The sequence below is a fragment of the Anguilla anguilla genome, chromosome 13 (genome assembly GCF_013347855.1).
Source record: "Anguilla anguilla isolate fAngAng1 chromosome 13, fAngAng1.pri, whole genome shotgun sequence".
Taxonomy (NCBI): domain Eukaryota; kingdom Metazoa; phylum Chordata; class Actinopteri; order Anguilliformes; family Anguillidae; genus Anguilla; species Anguilla anguilla.
Window position 1 is genome coordinate 15,829,518 of NC_049213.1, and position 13,065 is coordinate 15,842,582.

The 13,065-nt window shown below is 43.5% G+C and overlaps 1 protein-coding gene across 1 annotated transcript; it reads right to left on the bottom strand.

The window, feature by feature from the left end:
- Positions 1-5,946: 5,946 nt before the first annotated feature.
- On the bottom strand, positions 5,947-12,225 carry LOC118211710 (keratin, type I cytoskeletal 18-like). Its single transcript, XM_035389120.1, has 7 exons — positions 11,632-12,225; positions 9,063-9,145; positions 8,237-8,393; positions 7,590-7,754; positions 7,324-7,449; positions 6,772-6,992; positions 5,947-6,369 (listed from the first exon to the last, which is right to left on the bottom strand). The coding sequence occupies exons 1-7, from the start codon at positions 12,130-12,132 to the stop codon at positions 6,321-6,323; spliced, it is 1,302 nt and encodes a 433-aa protein (XP_035245011.1). The 5' UTR covers positions 12,133-12,225; the 3' UTR covers positions 5,947-6,320.
- Between the last annotated feature and the right edge of the window lie 840 nt (positions 12,226-13,065).

Consider the following 13,065-nt stretch of genomic DNA (forward strand, 5'->3'; position numbering starts at 1 on the left):
AGAGGTACTTTTTCTTTTTTCTTTTTCAGACTTTTACCAGTCTGGAAATGATAAATGATACAGATCATGAGGGGGATTATGTGTCTGTGTCTTCTGAACATTTACCAGTCTTGTAATTGAGTTCACAAGTTTGGAGTGCCTTTCCTCTGGGTTGCAGATTTTTAGTTCAGACACACAGCCCTGATAAGGCTTTGGGCGTTTTGTCCAGTAATTTGGTCTGTGCAGATACGTGACTTCATTTTTCTGCTGTTACGTCATTCTTTGTTAGGAAGACTGTAACTTCACCTTTGAACCGATTATCTTTTAGCAAAAACATACGCATTCTTGGCGAAAATTACATAGCCCGAGGCTTAATGAGGTTGAAAAAGAACATTTCTAAAATGAGCTAATTAGTGATTACATAACATAACATAACATAATGACGAGAACAGGCCATTCAGCCCAACAGTGCTCGCCATTTTCCTGACTAAATTAGTGCTCTGATTACCTACAGACTAGATAGTATCTAACACTGTACCAAGCCTCGCCTTGAAAATCCCCAGAGTTTCTGCCTGATGACTAATCCCGGAGCTGTGCTGCCTTACACCCCTCAGTTATAGTTAAGGCAACGCAGTTTCATCCCCCATGATTCAGTTCAAATTTATAATTTTCTGTGATTGTAGTTATTATAGTCATTTTGAGGGTGTCATTAAAACTTACAGGAAAGGATGACCATTGTTATAAGGGATAACAATCACAAGAATCTGCAACTTCAAACATTCATTTTACAATATAACTTTGGACAGTTTGCTCTGTGAGCATTTCTGATTCAGTATTTCCTCATTAGAAGTCTACGGGTAAAATGTTCTACTACTGGTAACTCAGGTGCAGTATTATTGCCACATTAACACGAATCCTGTGGATAAAACTTGAATAATGTTTGTGGCTATTGTGAACCCAAAAGGAATCACATGAAATTAGTAATGGTGTAAAAGCTAAATGAGACGATTCTGATACTGCAGTGGGATAACTGTGCAGGATGTCTGGATAGGTGGTTTCGTGTTTAAACCATTCTCCCTACTTACAGCGATCATGACTGCGCTACAACACCGCAAATCATCATCGCGCTGTCATCGTTACTTTCTTAAGGAGCCCGTCTCTTCATGTGCTGCCTAATGTGCTGCCTGTCTACTTAAATCTGAACTGTGCCAAAAATCCTCTGTGTGCTCTCAGGATTTGAACCACGCTGTTAGCAACAGACACCCACTCACCCCAGCGTATGAGCTTGCCTTTAAAAATGAGTTGTTTTTTAAAATAGAATATCTAAGCCAATGATACAATCTTTCAGATGAAGAACAAAAGTAAATTAAAGTGAAATTTTAAAATGCAATCGGTCACCTCCTGTGCGTTTTGAAACACGATCGCTGTCAGTCTCTCAACTCCAGTGAGCTTCACGCTATAGGAATGGCAAACAACCTTCTTTCAACTTGAGCTCACAAAGTGAATGACGTAGATGGCCAGATGTTTTGTGTTCACAGTTCACGTACGTTCTTTGCGAAAATCAAGCTGCCAACCATTAAAACAATTTGTGAGGAGCAAAGCAATACACTTGACTGCACCTGGCTTTCTTCAATAGCTCAAGCCATTTAGAACGGCTTCACAGAATGGCTGCTGGGGCCTTCACGGTCCGCTGATACAGACACAGAAACACAAAAGGGTAGACTGGCACTTTTCCTGTGTCCTTCGTGGAGACGGGAGATGAACAAACACGGCACTGTTGCCCCCAAACACAAATCGTTTCTACGTTCACTCCAGACCAAATAGTAGGATCCATCTGCTTTTTTTTGGTGTTTTAAATTCCACAGACTCTGACAATTAAGTGACTGAAAATGAAGTGGTTGCAAATGACATGTTTTCAGTAAAAACAGGGAGTGAATGTTTAACACAAACAGTTGTATGAAAGCTGTTGTTACGTGCTGTGTGGCACCCCTGGGAGGGACAGAACAGATAGGGAGATGTTTTCCACCCAGTTTGGACCAGTATTTTATTCAGCAGCAAAAGCAGGAAAAAAAAACTTCCAGTGGTCACCCTCTCCCTGGATCCTGGTCGCAAAATAATGAATGAAAACAGCAAAACCAAATAAACTGAACCTAATTAAAAAGGACACTTTTCAGCAGACTTGCAGGGTTTGGGAGTTTTGTTTATCTCTGGCTGTCTTGCATGGCCAGTAGTGTTTCCTCTTGGTCTAAGACATCTACTGAGAAAAGAAGGACACTTAAAACTTTAGGCTGAAATGAAGCCCAGATACGTCCAACTTACACCAATTCCCTTTTTCACACTGAGCCCTGCTACAGTTAAATAGATATTCAAACACAAATGGAATGTTTCCTGTAACATGTTTCTTAAAGGCGCTGTTCACCCAAAAATAAAATAAAAAGGCACGCTACATTTTCAAAAGTGTGTGGACACTTGTTGAGCATCTCATTCCAAAACCATGGACATTAATATGGAGTTGGAGCCCCTCTTCTGGGAAGGCTTTCCAGTAGATTTTGGAACATGGCTACGGGGATTTGCTTCCATTCACCCATGAGAGCATTAGTGAAGTTTGGAACTGATGTTTGGTGTAAGGCCTGGCTGACAGTCGGCATTCCAATTCACCCCAAAGGTGTTTGATGGGGTGAGGTCAGGGCTCTGTGCAGGCCAGTCAAATTCTTCCCCACGAAACTCAGCAAATCATTTCTTTATGGACCTTGCTTTGTGCATGGGGGTATTGTCATGCTGAAGCAGGAAAGGGCTTTCCCCAAATTGTTTTCACAAAGTTGGAAGTGCATAATTTTCTAGAATGTCATTGTATGCTGTAACATTAAAATTTCCCCCTCACTGATTTCCCCTCAAGGGGCCTAGCTCAAACCATGAGAAACAACTCCAGACCATTCCTCCACCAAACTTTACAGTTGAAACTATTCGGGCCAGTACAGTTGGCACTATGCATTCTGCCAAACCCAGATTCTTTTGTCAGATTGCCAGGTAGTGAAGCGTGATTTCCACTGCTGCAGAGTCCAATGGCATGCATTACACCACTCCAGCCGACGCTTGGTAGTGTGCACGGTGATCTTAGGCTTGTGTACGGCTGCTGCTCGGCCATGGAAACCCATTTCATTAAGCTCTTGACAAAAATAGTTATTGTGCTGATGTTCTTTCCAGAGGTAGTTTGGAACTCTGTAGGGAGTGTTGCTACTGAGGACATATGATTTTCACGTGTTACTTGCTTCCGCACTCAGCGGTCTCATTCTGTGAGCTTGAGTGGCCAACTGCTTTGCGGCTGAGCTGTTGTTGCTCCTATACATTTCCACTTCACAATAACAGCACTTACAGTTGACTGGGGCAGCTCTAGCATGGGAGAAATTAGACGAACTGACTTGTTGGCATCCTATGACAGTGCCAAGTTTAAAGTCACTCTTCAGCACGACCCATTCTACTGCCAATAATTGTCAATGGAGATTGTATGACTGCATGCTTGATTTTGTGCACCTGTTAGCAATGGGTGTGGCTGAAATAGCCAAATCCACTCATTAGAAAGGGTGTCCACATACTTTTGTAAATATAGTGTATGTTTCCTCATACCCAGAGTAGTACCTGTCCATGAGGAAACCATGCAGAAATTAAACTCTGTGGATGTTCGTGAGTAACCACAGGATTATATTTGGAAATAGATATTACTGTTGAATTTTTTTTTTTTTCCAAATGTTAATTTTTGGCACTTTGAAGCCACATGAAGATGGACCCACAAGGTCCATTTTATCAGGACAAATATCTAGAAAAATCACATTTCAGTCAAATTATTTGGATGGACAGATACTACTCCAGGTAAGTGGAAACATACCTTAATTCCATTTTTGGGAGAGCTGCCGTTCTAAATTATACAACTTCGCGCTATTTTCACTGTGAATCAAACAATAGGGTTTCTTATACACTTGTGTGAAGATTGATATCGAGTCATGTTAGTAGTAGAGAAATGTTTTTCATGGTACAAAAAATATTCTTGTGTGTACATGTGTGTTTGTGGTTACTGGCAGCATTGTAATCATTATGAGCGACCATATTCTTAATTTGTGTTCATAATGTTTCACTAATGTCCTGTTTCCTAAAACACTCTTGCTTTATAACAAAATTCTTTGTTGGGAAAAAAAAGCATGGTAATTATTTTAATTTTATGGTTGCAGTACAGTACAGTTCAATTCCACAGAGGGTCACGGCAACTTGTACCCTTGAACAAGGTGCTTTATCCAAATTTCTTTAGTAAATGTCCAACTATAAAAATGGATTGTTCAAAGAATGTAAGTTGTGTCACAATACATAAAAGTGTTTGCTAAATTCCTAAAAGTAACATTTTAACCCAACAAAAGTACCCTGGGAGTGTATTGCTGACTCAAGTCTCCTGCTGGTACCCCCACCATGCGGAATGCCAGGTATGCAGTGGGCAGTGCTGGGAAGTTCTGATATACTCCATGATATGCATGTCCGAGCGGATAACACGCTGCAGCTGCATAGCATTATCTGCTTCTTGCATAAATCACTATGGTAACACAGAACCGGAGATGGCGGTGTGTTTTGCTGTTAGATTCTCTGTTGATGGATTTTGTTTTCACATTGTGTGATGCGTTACGTAACGTGCAGAGTTGGAATGTCCAGGGGTCAGAAAGTAAAAGTTCTGCCGTGTGTTTCTTCCACCCATGAACTCAGCCGACTGATTTCACTAATTAGTTTTACCTCCTGGCTGAAGTCCTATGCTGATTAGGAAATCCAAGTGATTGTAACAAAATACAGGGAAGGACTTTTATTTTCTTAACCTGGATTTTCCTCCTCTGATAAAGTAGGAGTGCCTAATCTTGACAGATTTACTAGCACTGGAGAACCTAAGCCCCCTCTCAGAAGGCCTGGGAGTTGGGTGGACCCGTTCAAAGTCAGGCAGTCACACCCAACATAATTTCAGGCATATGGAGTGTGTGTTTCCGGAAGACGTAGTCAGTTTGTGAAAAACAACTACCATGTTAGAGAGAGAACATCATAGCTATTTCATTTACAGTATAATAGTACTTATCTATCAAGGGGTTTCCCCTTGACTGCCCATGCATACTTCTTTAACTTAGATGCGAAAGAGATATTTCCATATGGAACATGAAAATAATGTATTCAAAATTTCAGCCACCATGAATGAAATACTGAAAAGGATACAAACAGTAACATCATATTTGTTATAGTATTAAAAGCAGAATATCATTCTCCTATTTATCAATATCACCTTTGGCTCTAAAAGGCAACCATTTTCAATGTTCTCCTCCGTGGGCTGAGGGTGATGATGGCATAGATTGCAACCTTGCTAATACTCTTGCTTTTATTTGTCCAACAGCACAGTTGCAGATATGCTGGTCGTCACCTTCACCTCCAGCCTCATTATGAATATTATGTGATGAAACTGAAGAACTGGCTTCTCTGAAGTGTCATGCAGTTCGCTGTCTTAAGAAAAGCACGTCTGTCCCTGGCCACTCTGCTCTGGTCCGCACAGCGGGCGCTGGGAGGGACGCGATTTTGTGCTTCGGCTTTGGACGGGTAAAGCAGTGGTTAGCGCACCCCTGTGGGCCTCCTGGCGCACAGTTCCAGGTGGTGAGAGCGGCCATTTTACCCCCAGAAAACTCACCAACCACGGTGGAGATGGAGGAATTATTAAGATAATTATTCTGGGATGATGATTAGGCGACCATAGCAAGAGAGGTCATGTCCTGTGATATTCATTTTGCTTGTATATTTTGCTGTATGTGTTGCAATTTCATGCATAAATCTGCTGCAAGTACAGCTAGTACATTTTGAGATATTTGTATATTCATACTTTGACCATTCTGTCTCCTGGCAGGTGCCTTCAGGTCTCTCACGTTGTGCTTTCCGAGATCAATAACTCAGCCAATAACATGAAAATGAGAGCAACTTTTATTGCATACGGAGTGACAGGGAAAGTATGACACAAGAGCTGATGTCACTGGAAAAACTGCATGTAAAGGAATGATGTTCTGACTCAGGCATATCCAGAACCCACATATATTCCTGGACCTTGCACAAGAACCTCAGTTTCCTGAACAGTCAGAGGATCCCCTGCACTGACTCTATCATCAAAGGAGATGGAAACGAGTACCCTTTTTTTTTATTGGATGTAGGAAGAAAGGAAGGTGTGACAGAAGGTGCATGTGCTTAAAAGGGTTTATCAGGACCTAAGGGATGGGAAAGGTCCGGACTTCTGATGGTTTTGGTGCTTGTCCAGGACACTAGGATCTGGAGGTTTCCAGTCTTCATTTTTCATCTTTCATGCCTTTAGACCCTACGAGAGCATCCTGGAGCCTGGACAGGATAGACAGTTAGAGGGGAGATACAGGTTACTGCCGTAACAGGACTCTGCAGAACAGGGCAAGAGAAGCTGTGAAATCTCTGGATTTTTCTCTCCTGCCTTTCTCCTCACCGTCTAAAGTGCTGTGCTTCTCCGCCTCTTTGGCCTGCCTTCAATCAACATTTTATCTTAATTTTAACTTATCACATCTAAAGTTTCGTTCTTCAAACACAGTTTGATGAGGTAAATTCCATGGCCTGTGAACTGATAAAAAGGAACATTTGTGTAGAATCGAGTCGGTGTTATGGACAAATGTTTATCGAGTCCTGGCTGTTGTCTCCCCTCGGAGCCAAATGTATCCCACCTCCTTGCTTCACCTCCTTCTCTGCCTCTCCTCCCTTCTCTTTGATCCTCACCTGAAATCCCCGCCATCCAGCAGGCTCCTGTAGGTGGCGATCTCGGCCTCCAGCTTGACCTTGATGTTGAGCAGCGCCTCGTACTCCTGGGTCTGGTGCTGGATGTTGTTGCGCAGGTTTGTAAGCTCTGCCTCCAACTGCAGGATTATGGTGTTGTACTTCTCCATCTCCATGTTCTGGCGCATGTCTATGTCCCTCAGAGTGTCCTCTAGGGAAGATTTCTGAGGGGGAAAAGACAGGTATTGAGGCGTGTATAGAAAAAACACAGCAGGGAAAAGGGGATCGAGGTGCTGCTCTGATACAGTAAGATAAGATATACTTTACTGAACCCTGTGGGGTAAATTTTCTTCTACATTCAACCCACCCTAGTTTCTTAGGAGCAGTGGTCAGCCACAGTGCAGCACCTGGGGACCAACTCCAGTTCTGAAGCCAATGCTTTGGCCAAGTCGCAATGGCAGGAGTTTAATCGGGTTTAATTTACCATTTAAGAAAATATACATACTGTCAGCACCACACATACCACACTATTGCAAAGCCCACTGCAAAACTTACCAAGTTCTTCTGTGACATGAGTTCAATCTCCAGTGTCTGAACTTGTTTCTGTAGGTCGCCCATCTCTGTCCGGGCCCCTTGAAGGGCCTCGGTGTTCTGAGATACCTGCACCTGCACCACTGAGATCTTGGAGGACAGGCAGGAGACAAGTTAGGCGTTACCATCACTTGGGGTTGGGGTTTGATTTTTAAACAGCTGGGTAAAATCCATAGAAATAAAAAAATGGAAAGGAAAAAAAACGAGGAGGAAAGGAGAAGTAGAGGTACCTGTGATTCGTGCCACACTTTTAGCTCTTCTGCGTTCTTCATCGCCATCTTCTCGTAGTTTGCTCTCATATCCTCCATGACCTGAGATAGGTCCTGCCCCTTGGGGGCGTCCACGTCCACCTGAACTCCCGAATGAGCGACCTGTTGACGCAGCTCCATGACTTCCTGTTAGAGGTACGTTACATTCATCAGGGATACTTATGAAACCAAGTTCTTTTAGAATAGGTGAAATAAAGACTACAGAAAAGGACAACTAACATATAATATCGGTAACAGTGTAGAAATAAGTATGAGCTTCAAGTGGAGTGTTTCATATTCAAGTACCCTGATTAACTATATGTTGATGACAGTACTTCAGAATAATATCGGTGCCTGTGACCTTTTGTGTTTGCACCTTCTAAATGTCTGCTGTCATTAACACACTTGAGCCTGTTTCAGCTTTGAAACAAATTATAAACCCCAAACTCAAACCAGACTGATAGCCCAGATGCACACGGTGCAAACATAAATGGGCCGCATTCACGTATTTTCAAATGGCAACATAATTTCATTTAATTTTTAAGTATTCTTTCAAAACCATGTGGCAGCCATTTGTCTTGGTACTGAAAGTTGACTTGTTTGTAAATGTGCGTAAGCTGAGGCCTTACGTTATCGTGGTTCTTCTTGAGGAAGCTGAGCTCCTCGTTCACCGCCTCCACCTCGCTCTCCAGGTTCAGACGGCCCACGTTGGTGTCGTCGATCACCCTCCTCAGCCCGGCGATGTCGGCCTCCACCGACTTCCGGATGGTCAGCTCCGACTCATACCTGCATGAGCGCACAAAGCATGACCAAAGCGCTCGCATCCACAGTCCAATCACTGAAAAGAGATCCTCATACACTAGCCAATCATTCATTCTGGTAAATTGCAATTCTATTTTATCCAAAACGCTTTACAATTGATGCCTCTCATTCACCCATTCACACACACACTCACACACCAAAGGTGAAAGGCTGCCATGCAAGGTACCAATCATTCTCATTCTCATAACGCAGGGCTGCCCAGTCCTGTTCCTGGAGGTCTAGCGTCCTGTAGGTTTTCATTCCAACCCTAACGCCTAACTTGTCTCCTGCCTGTCCTCCTATGGGGGCGACATAGCTCAGGAGGTAAGACCAATTGTCTGGCAGTCGGAGGGTTGCCGGTTCAAACCCCGCCCTGGGCATGTCAAAGTGTCCTTGAGCAAGACACCTAACCCCTAACTGCTCTGGCGAATGAGAGGCATCAATTGTAAAGCGCTTTGGATAAAAGCGCAATATAAATGCAGTCCATTTACCATTTACCATTACAAAGCATACATCATTCAATGGATAGAGATCTCAGTGAGCTGATAATTAGTAGAATCAGGTGTGCCAAATTAGGGTTGAGATGAAAACCTACTGGAGGGCAGATCTGCAGGAACAGGACTGGGCAGCCCTGGCATAATGGTTTTTACTCACTTCACTTTGAAGTCGTCTGCTGCTAAACGGGCATTGTCAATCTGGAGCACGAGGCGGGAGTTGTCCACCGTCATATCAAAGACCTGGAAGACACAAGGAGAAGGGTTTTAGGTAGAGACAGAGTGGCCAATACGATCTCTGATCTAGTGTAAATATGTGCATTGTCACTGATGACAGATTTGTCAATGCTCCAATTCTGAGATGATGTGTAGTGCATGCTTTTTAAATACACTGCTTTCTTGGACAAATCTCCCTGAAAAAGAGATGAAAAACCTAGTGGATAAATAGAAGGTAAATTAAATAAATGTGTGTTACAACTTTTTTAGGAACTTTATCAAAATGTGTACCTACACTGTAAAAAAGTGTTTTATTTTTATAATGAGACATAAGTATTTCTCAAGTATAAAATATTCAAGTTACTGTTCGCTTGAAAAGTGAAATAGAAATGTATAAAAAAGAAAAGTATAAAAAGAAAGACTAAAATACTCGTGGAGAGTGACTTATTTAGGGTTTTTCAGTGTGGGATCCACCCCATCTTTTTGAGGTCAGGCCAGAATGGAAAAGCTTAATTTGCTTTGTCCAGCGGTCCGAAGCGCTTGGCAGAAAAAGGCCTCAGTGGGGAACGGTTGGTCTGGGTTTCCTGTCTCTCTGTCCCTGAGAAATGTTTTCTTTTCCAGACTGTGCACTTAACGAATGAGTCACGGCCAGACCAAAAATCGAGGAAACTACTGGAACAGTGTGGGCACATGAACTACAGAGGAATCAGTACGAGAGCTTCGTGAGTGAAAACAGAAGTTTGAATGTTAAAATGAATCTACTCTGCATCCACAGACATTCCTTTGTAATCATACAAAACATCTGTTTCAATTTTAGGTCTCCAACCCAGATTTTTTTTTTTTAAACTCAACTGACTGCGTGGAAGTCTTTCAACAAATCTTTTATTCTTTATATACGGAAGCTTCTACAGCTGACATTATTCCACAGTTTACTGCAAGTAAAGCTGTACTACCAGTGGACATAATAGATAATCTATTAATTTAGTTTAGAAAATGGATAATCCAGGTTTCTGTCAACCTTTACGAAACAGTGAGGAGAGTTACATAAACACACCATGCAGAAATAAGCACAGCACAACAAGACTTAAAAATCATGAATCAAAAATCTACAAAATCTTTACATTTTAATGCTTCATTGTTTGTAAATGCAGTGCAGTTTTGACTGAGGAGTAGCAAATAACTGTATTCCTTCAGTACAGTAAAGCCTTTCATTATTTTTTAAAGTTGACTAAATATGATACAATAATAATGAAACTTATGAAAACCAAGCCTTCAGTTGTGCATTCTGCAGGCGTTTTCCATCACAATATATCCAAAGCAATGCATCTTCCCCGCCCAGTTCTGAGGCCTGGAGCCATTGGGTGAATCTCACTCACACTTTGCATTACTTTTCAAACATTGCATTACTTTGCATTGCCTTTCCATACAGACGTTCTACTGGTAGAGAAGAGGCAAGCACAGATTATAATCTGGCATGGATAATGTATTCAAAAATATTTACAAATATGAAAATGCGTGTAATATTAACAGGGTAGACTTGTTCACACAGTCTTAGTTTACTTTCAAGAGGTCATTTTAAGAGCTAATGTTTCCCATTGTGCACCTCAAACAATTGCCCAGGCTGTTTCCCAGAGATGGAAGTATGACGTTAGGTAACCATGGGAGAGAGATACACAGATATACACGTTGATTCTTCACACACTTCAAAAACACCAAGAGAAGCCCTGCCATATAGACATAAGCTTTATTTAAACAATAATTCATTTCAGCTTGGTTATTCTTCAAACTTCCACACCCTCACTGTAATCACTTCTCTTCACTCATTTCAAACACCAGGTGTCGTATTGCCAAGGCAAATCAGCACAATCAGTCACAAGGGAAATTATGGGGGGTGGGGGGGTGAATTCTTTCATTAAATTAAACACTGATAATAACTTTGATAAGACCGATAAGCAGCCAATAAAATAAACTAATAATTTGCCTTTTATGGTTTTGTCATTCTGTAGTTGCCAGCTCACTGTCCCTAAAGCAATGGCACCCTGCCACAAATGTTCATTCTGAGTAATTAGCCCGAGGTCTAGTGAATAGGTACATTTTCATAAAACTGTCCAATAAACAGAAATAATCAAAATTTTACAAGTCCCAAAGGAAGTCTCTCTCTCTCACTTCCCTCCTGCCCCTCTCTCTCTCTCTCTCTCTCTGTCTCTCACTCCCCCTTCTCTCTCTCTCACTCCCCCCCACCCCTCTCTCTGTCTCTCTCTCTCACTCCCCCCCTCAGCTCTCTCTGACTGGCCCCCACCCCTCTATCTGTCTCTCTCTCTCTCAATCCCCCTCTCTCTCTCTCTCACTCCCCCCTCTCTCTCCTCTCAACCCCCCCCCCCTCTCTCTCTCTCTCCCCCCTCTCTGTCTCTCTCTCAATCCCCCCCTCTCTCTCACTCTCTCTCTCACTCCCCCCCTCTCTCTCTCTCTCTCTCCCCCCCCCCCCTCTCTCTCTCTCTCTCTCTCTCACACACCTGTTTGCGCAGGTTTTCCAGGACGTCCCTGTAGCGGTCGTGGTCGTGGGCGTCGGGGCCCCCCTTCTCCAGGGCCTCCCGTATCTGCAGCTCCAGCTTCCTGTTGGCCTGCTCCAGGTTGCGCACCGTCTCCAGGTACGTGGCCAGCCGGTCGTTCAGGTTCTGCATGGCGCCCTTCTCGTTGCCCATGATCATACCGCCGCCCCCGGCGCCGCCGGCCCCGCCGGCCCCAAAACTGAGCCCGCCACCGAACCCGCCGCCACCGCCGCCGCCCCCTCCGCCGCTGCTCATCTGGTAGGAGGAGAAGGAGGCCCCGGGGGCCGCAGCGCTGCGGAGGCTGGAGAAGGAGGCCGAGGAGATGCGCGCCCCCTGGCCCCCCGCCCCGCCGTAGATGCTGGAGGCCCGGTAGGCGGGGCCGGACCCGGAGCGGTTCATGGAGATGTTGGCGGACGGCATGCCGCCGCTGCTGTGGACCGAGTAGGCGGTGGACCTGTAGCTCATGTTGTCGAAGATGGCCGCTGAAGCGCTGGGAAGGAAGGCTGGCCGTGGATCGCTGGAGCGCTAAAGAGCAGGGAGACAGAGAGAGGGAGGGAGAGGGCAGAGTTTTTGTACTCGCTTTTCGGTCCACCTCACTGGCCTCTGAGGCCCCGCCCATGTGGCCGCTCCTCCCTCCCTCCCCCCTTCCTTTCCTCACGCTCTCTGCCTGCCAGTCTTTCCTCTCTTTGTGTGCGTTTCCATATAACGGACTCAGCACATATACATTCTGCTCTCTTTTCTGGGTTCTCACACGCTGTGCATGTCATCATAACCATGTCATGATGTATCATGTTTAAAGATTAATTTTTAAAAAGTAAAAGAAACTTTTATGCTTATGTCAGTTCACATTACAGAGGGAGTTAACCGTAAACACAAAGAGGGAACAAAAGGGGAAAATAAAAGAAGGTGAAGTAACAGCGTATGAATAAAACAATAAAGAAAAATAGAAAGGGTGAGATAGACTAAGATCCAGCAGATAATGTTCTTATGTTGCATTACATTACATGTCTTTATATCTGTACTCACATACTCACTAACCCTACCTTCTTATTTTTACTCTGTACCTACAATAACAAAATATCTCCAAATGACAGACAAATCAGTACTTTGCCTCGTCAATAGCCATTACGAACTAACCAAAAACAAATACCCAGCTTGCCTGTATCTCTACCACTGTATGGATACGATGGAGGACAAGTCCCCTGTTAGTAAAACACTAGAAAAATGTGTCCTTTTGTGTACCTGGGTTACAATCTGAGAATTTATCAAGTTTTTGAAATCTAAATTTAGAGCTCAGGTCATTCTTTCTTATTTTAACGTCTAACCCCGTTGCAACCCTGAATATTCAAGATATGTCTTACTGCATCCAACCTTGCATCCAAATATGGTATTCTTCTG

Excerpts from the sequence above, each read along its gene's own strand:
- LOC118211710 (XM_035389120.1), bottom strand. The coding sequence starts at position 12,132 with ATGAGCTACAGGTCCACCGCCTACTCGGTCCACAGCAGCGGCGGCATG. Across the intron at positions 9,146-11,631 it reads TGGAAAACCTGCGCAAACAG|GTCTTTGATATGACGGTGGA; the intron begins GTGTGTGAGAGA and ends TGTGTCTTCCAG. Across the intron at positions 7,755-8,236 it reads TCAAGAAGAACCACGATAAC|GAAGTCATGGAGCTGCGTCA; the intron begins GTAAGGCCTCAG and ends TACCTCTAACAG.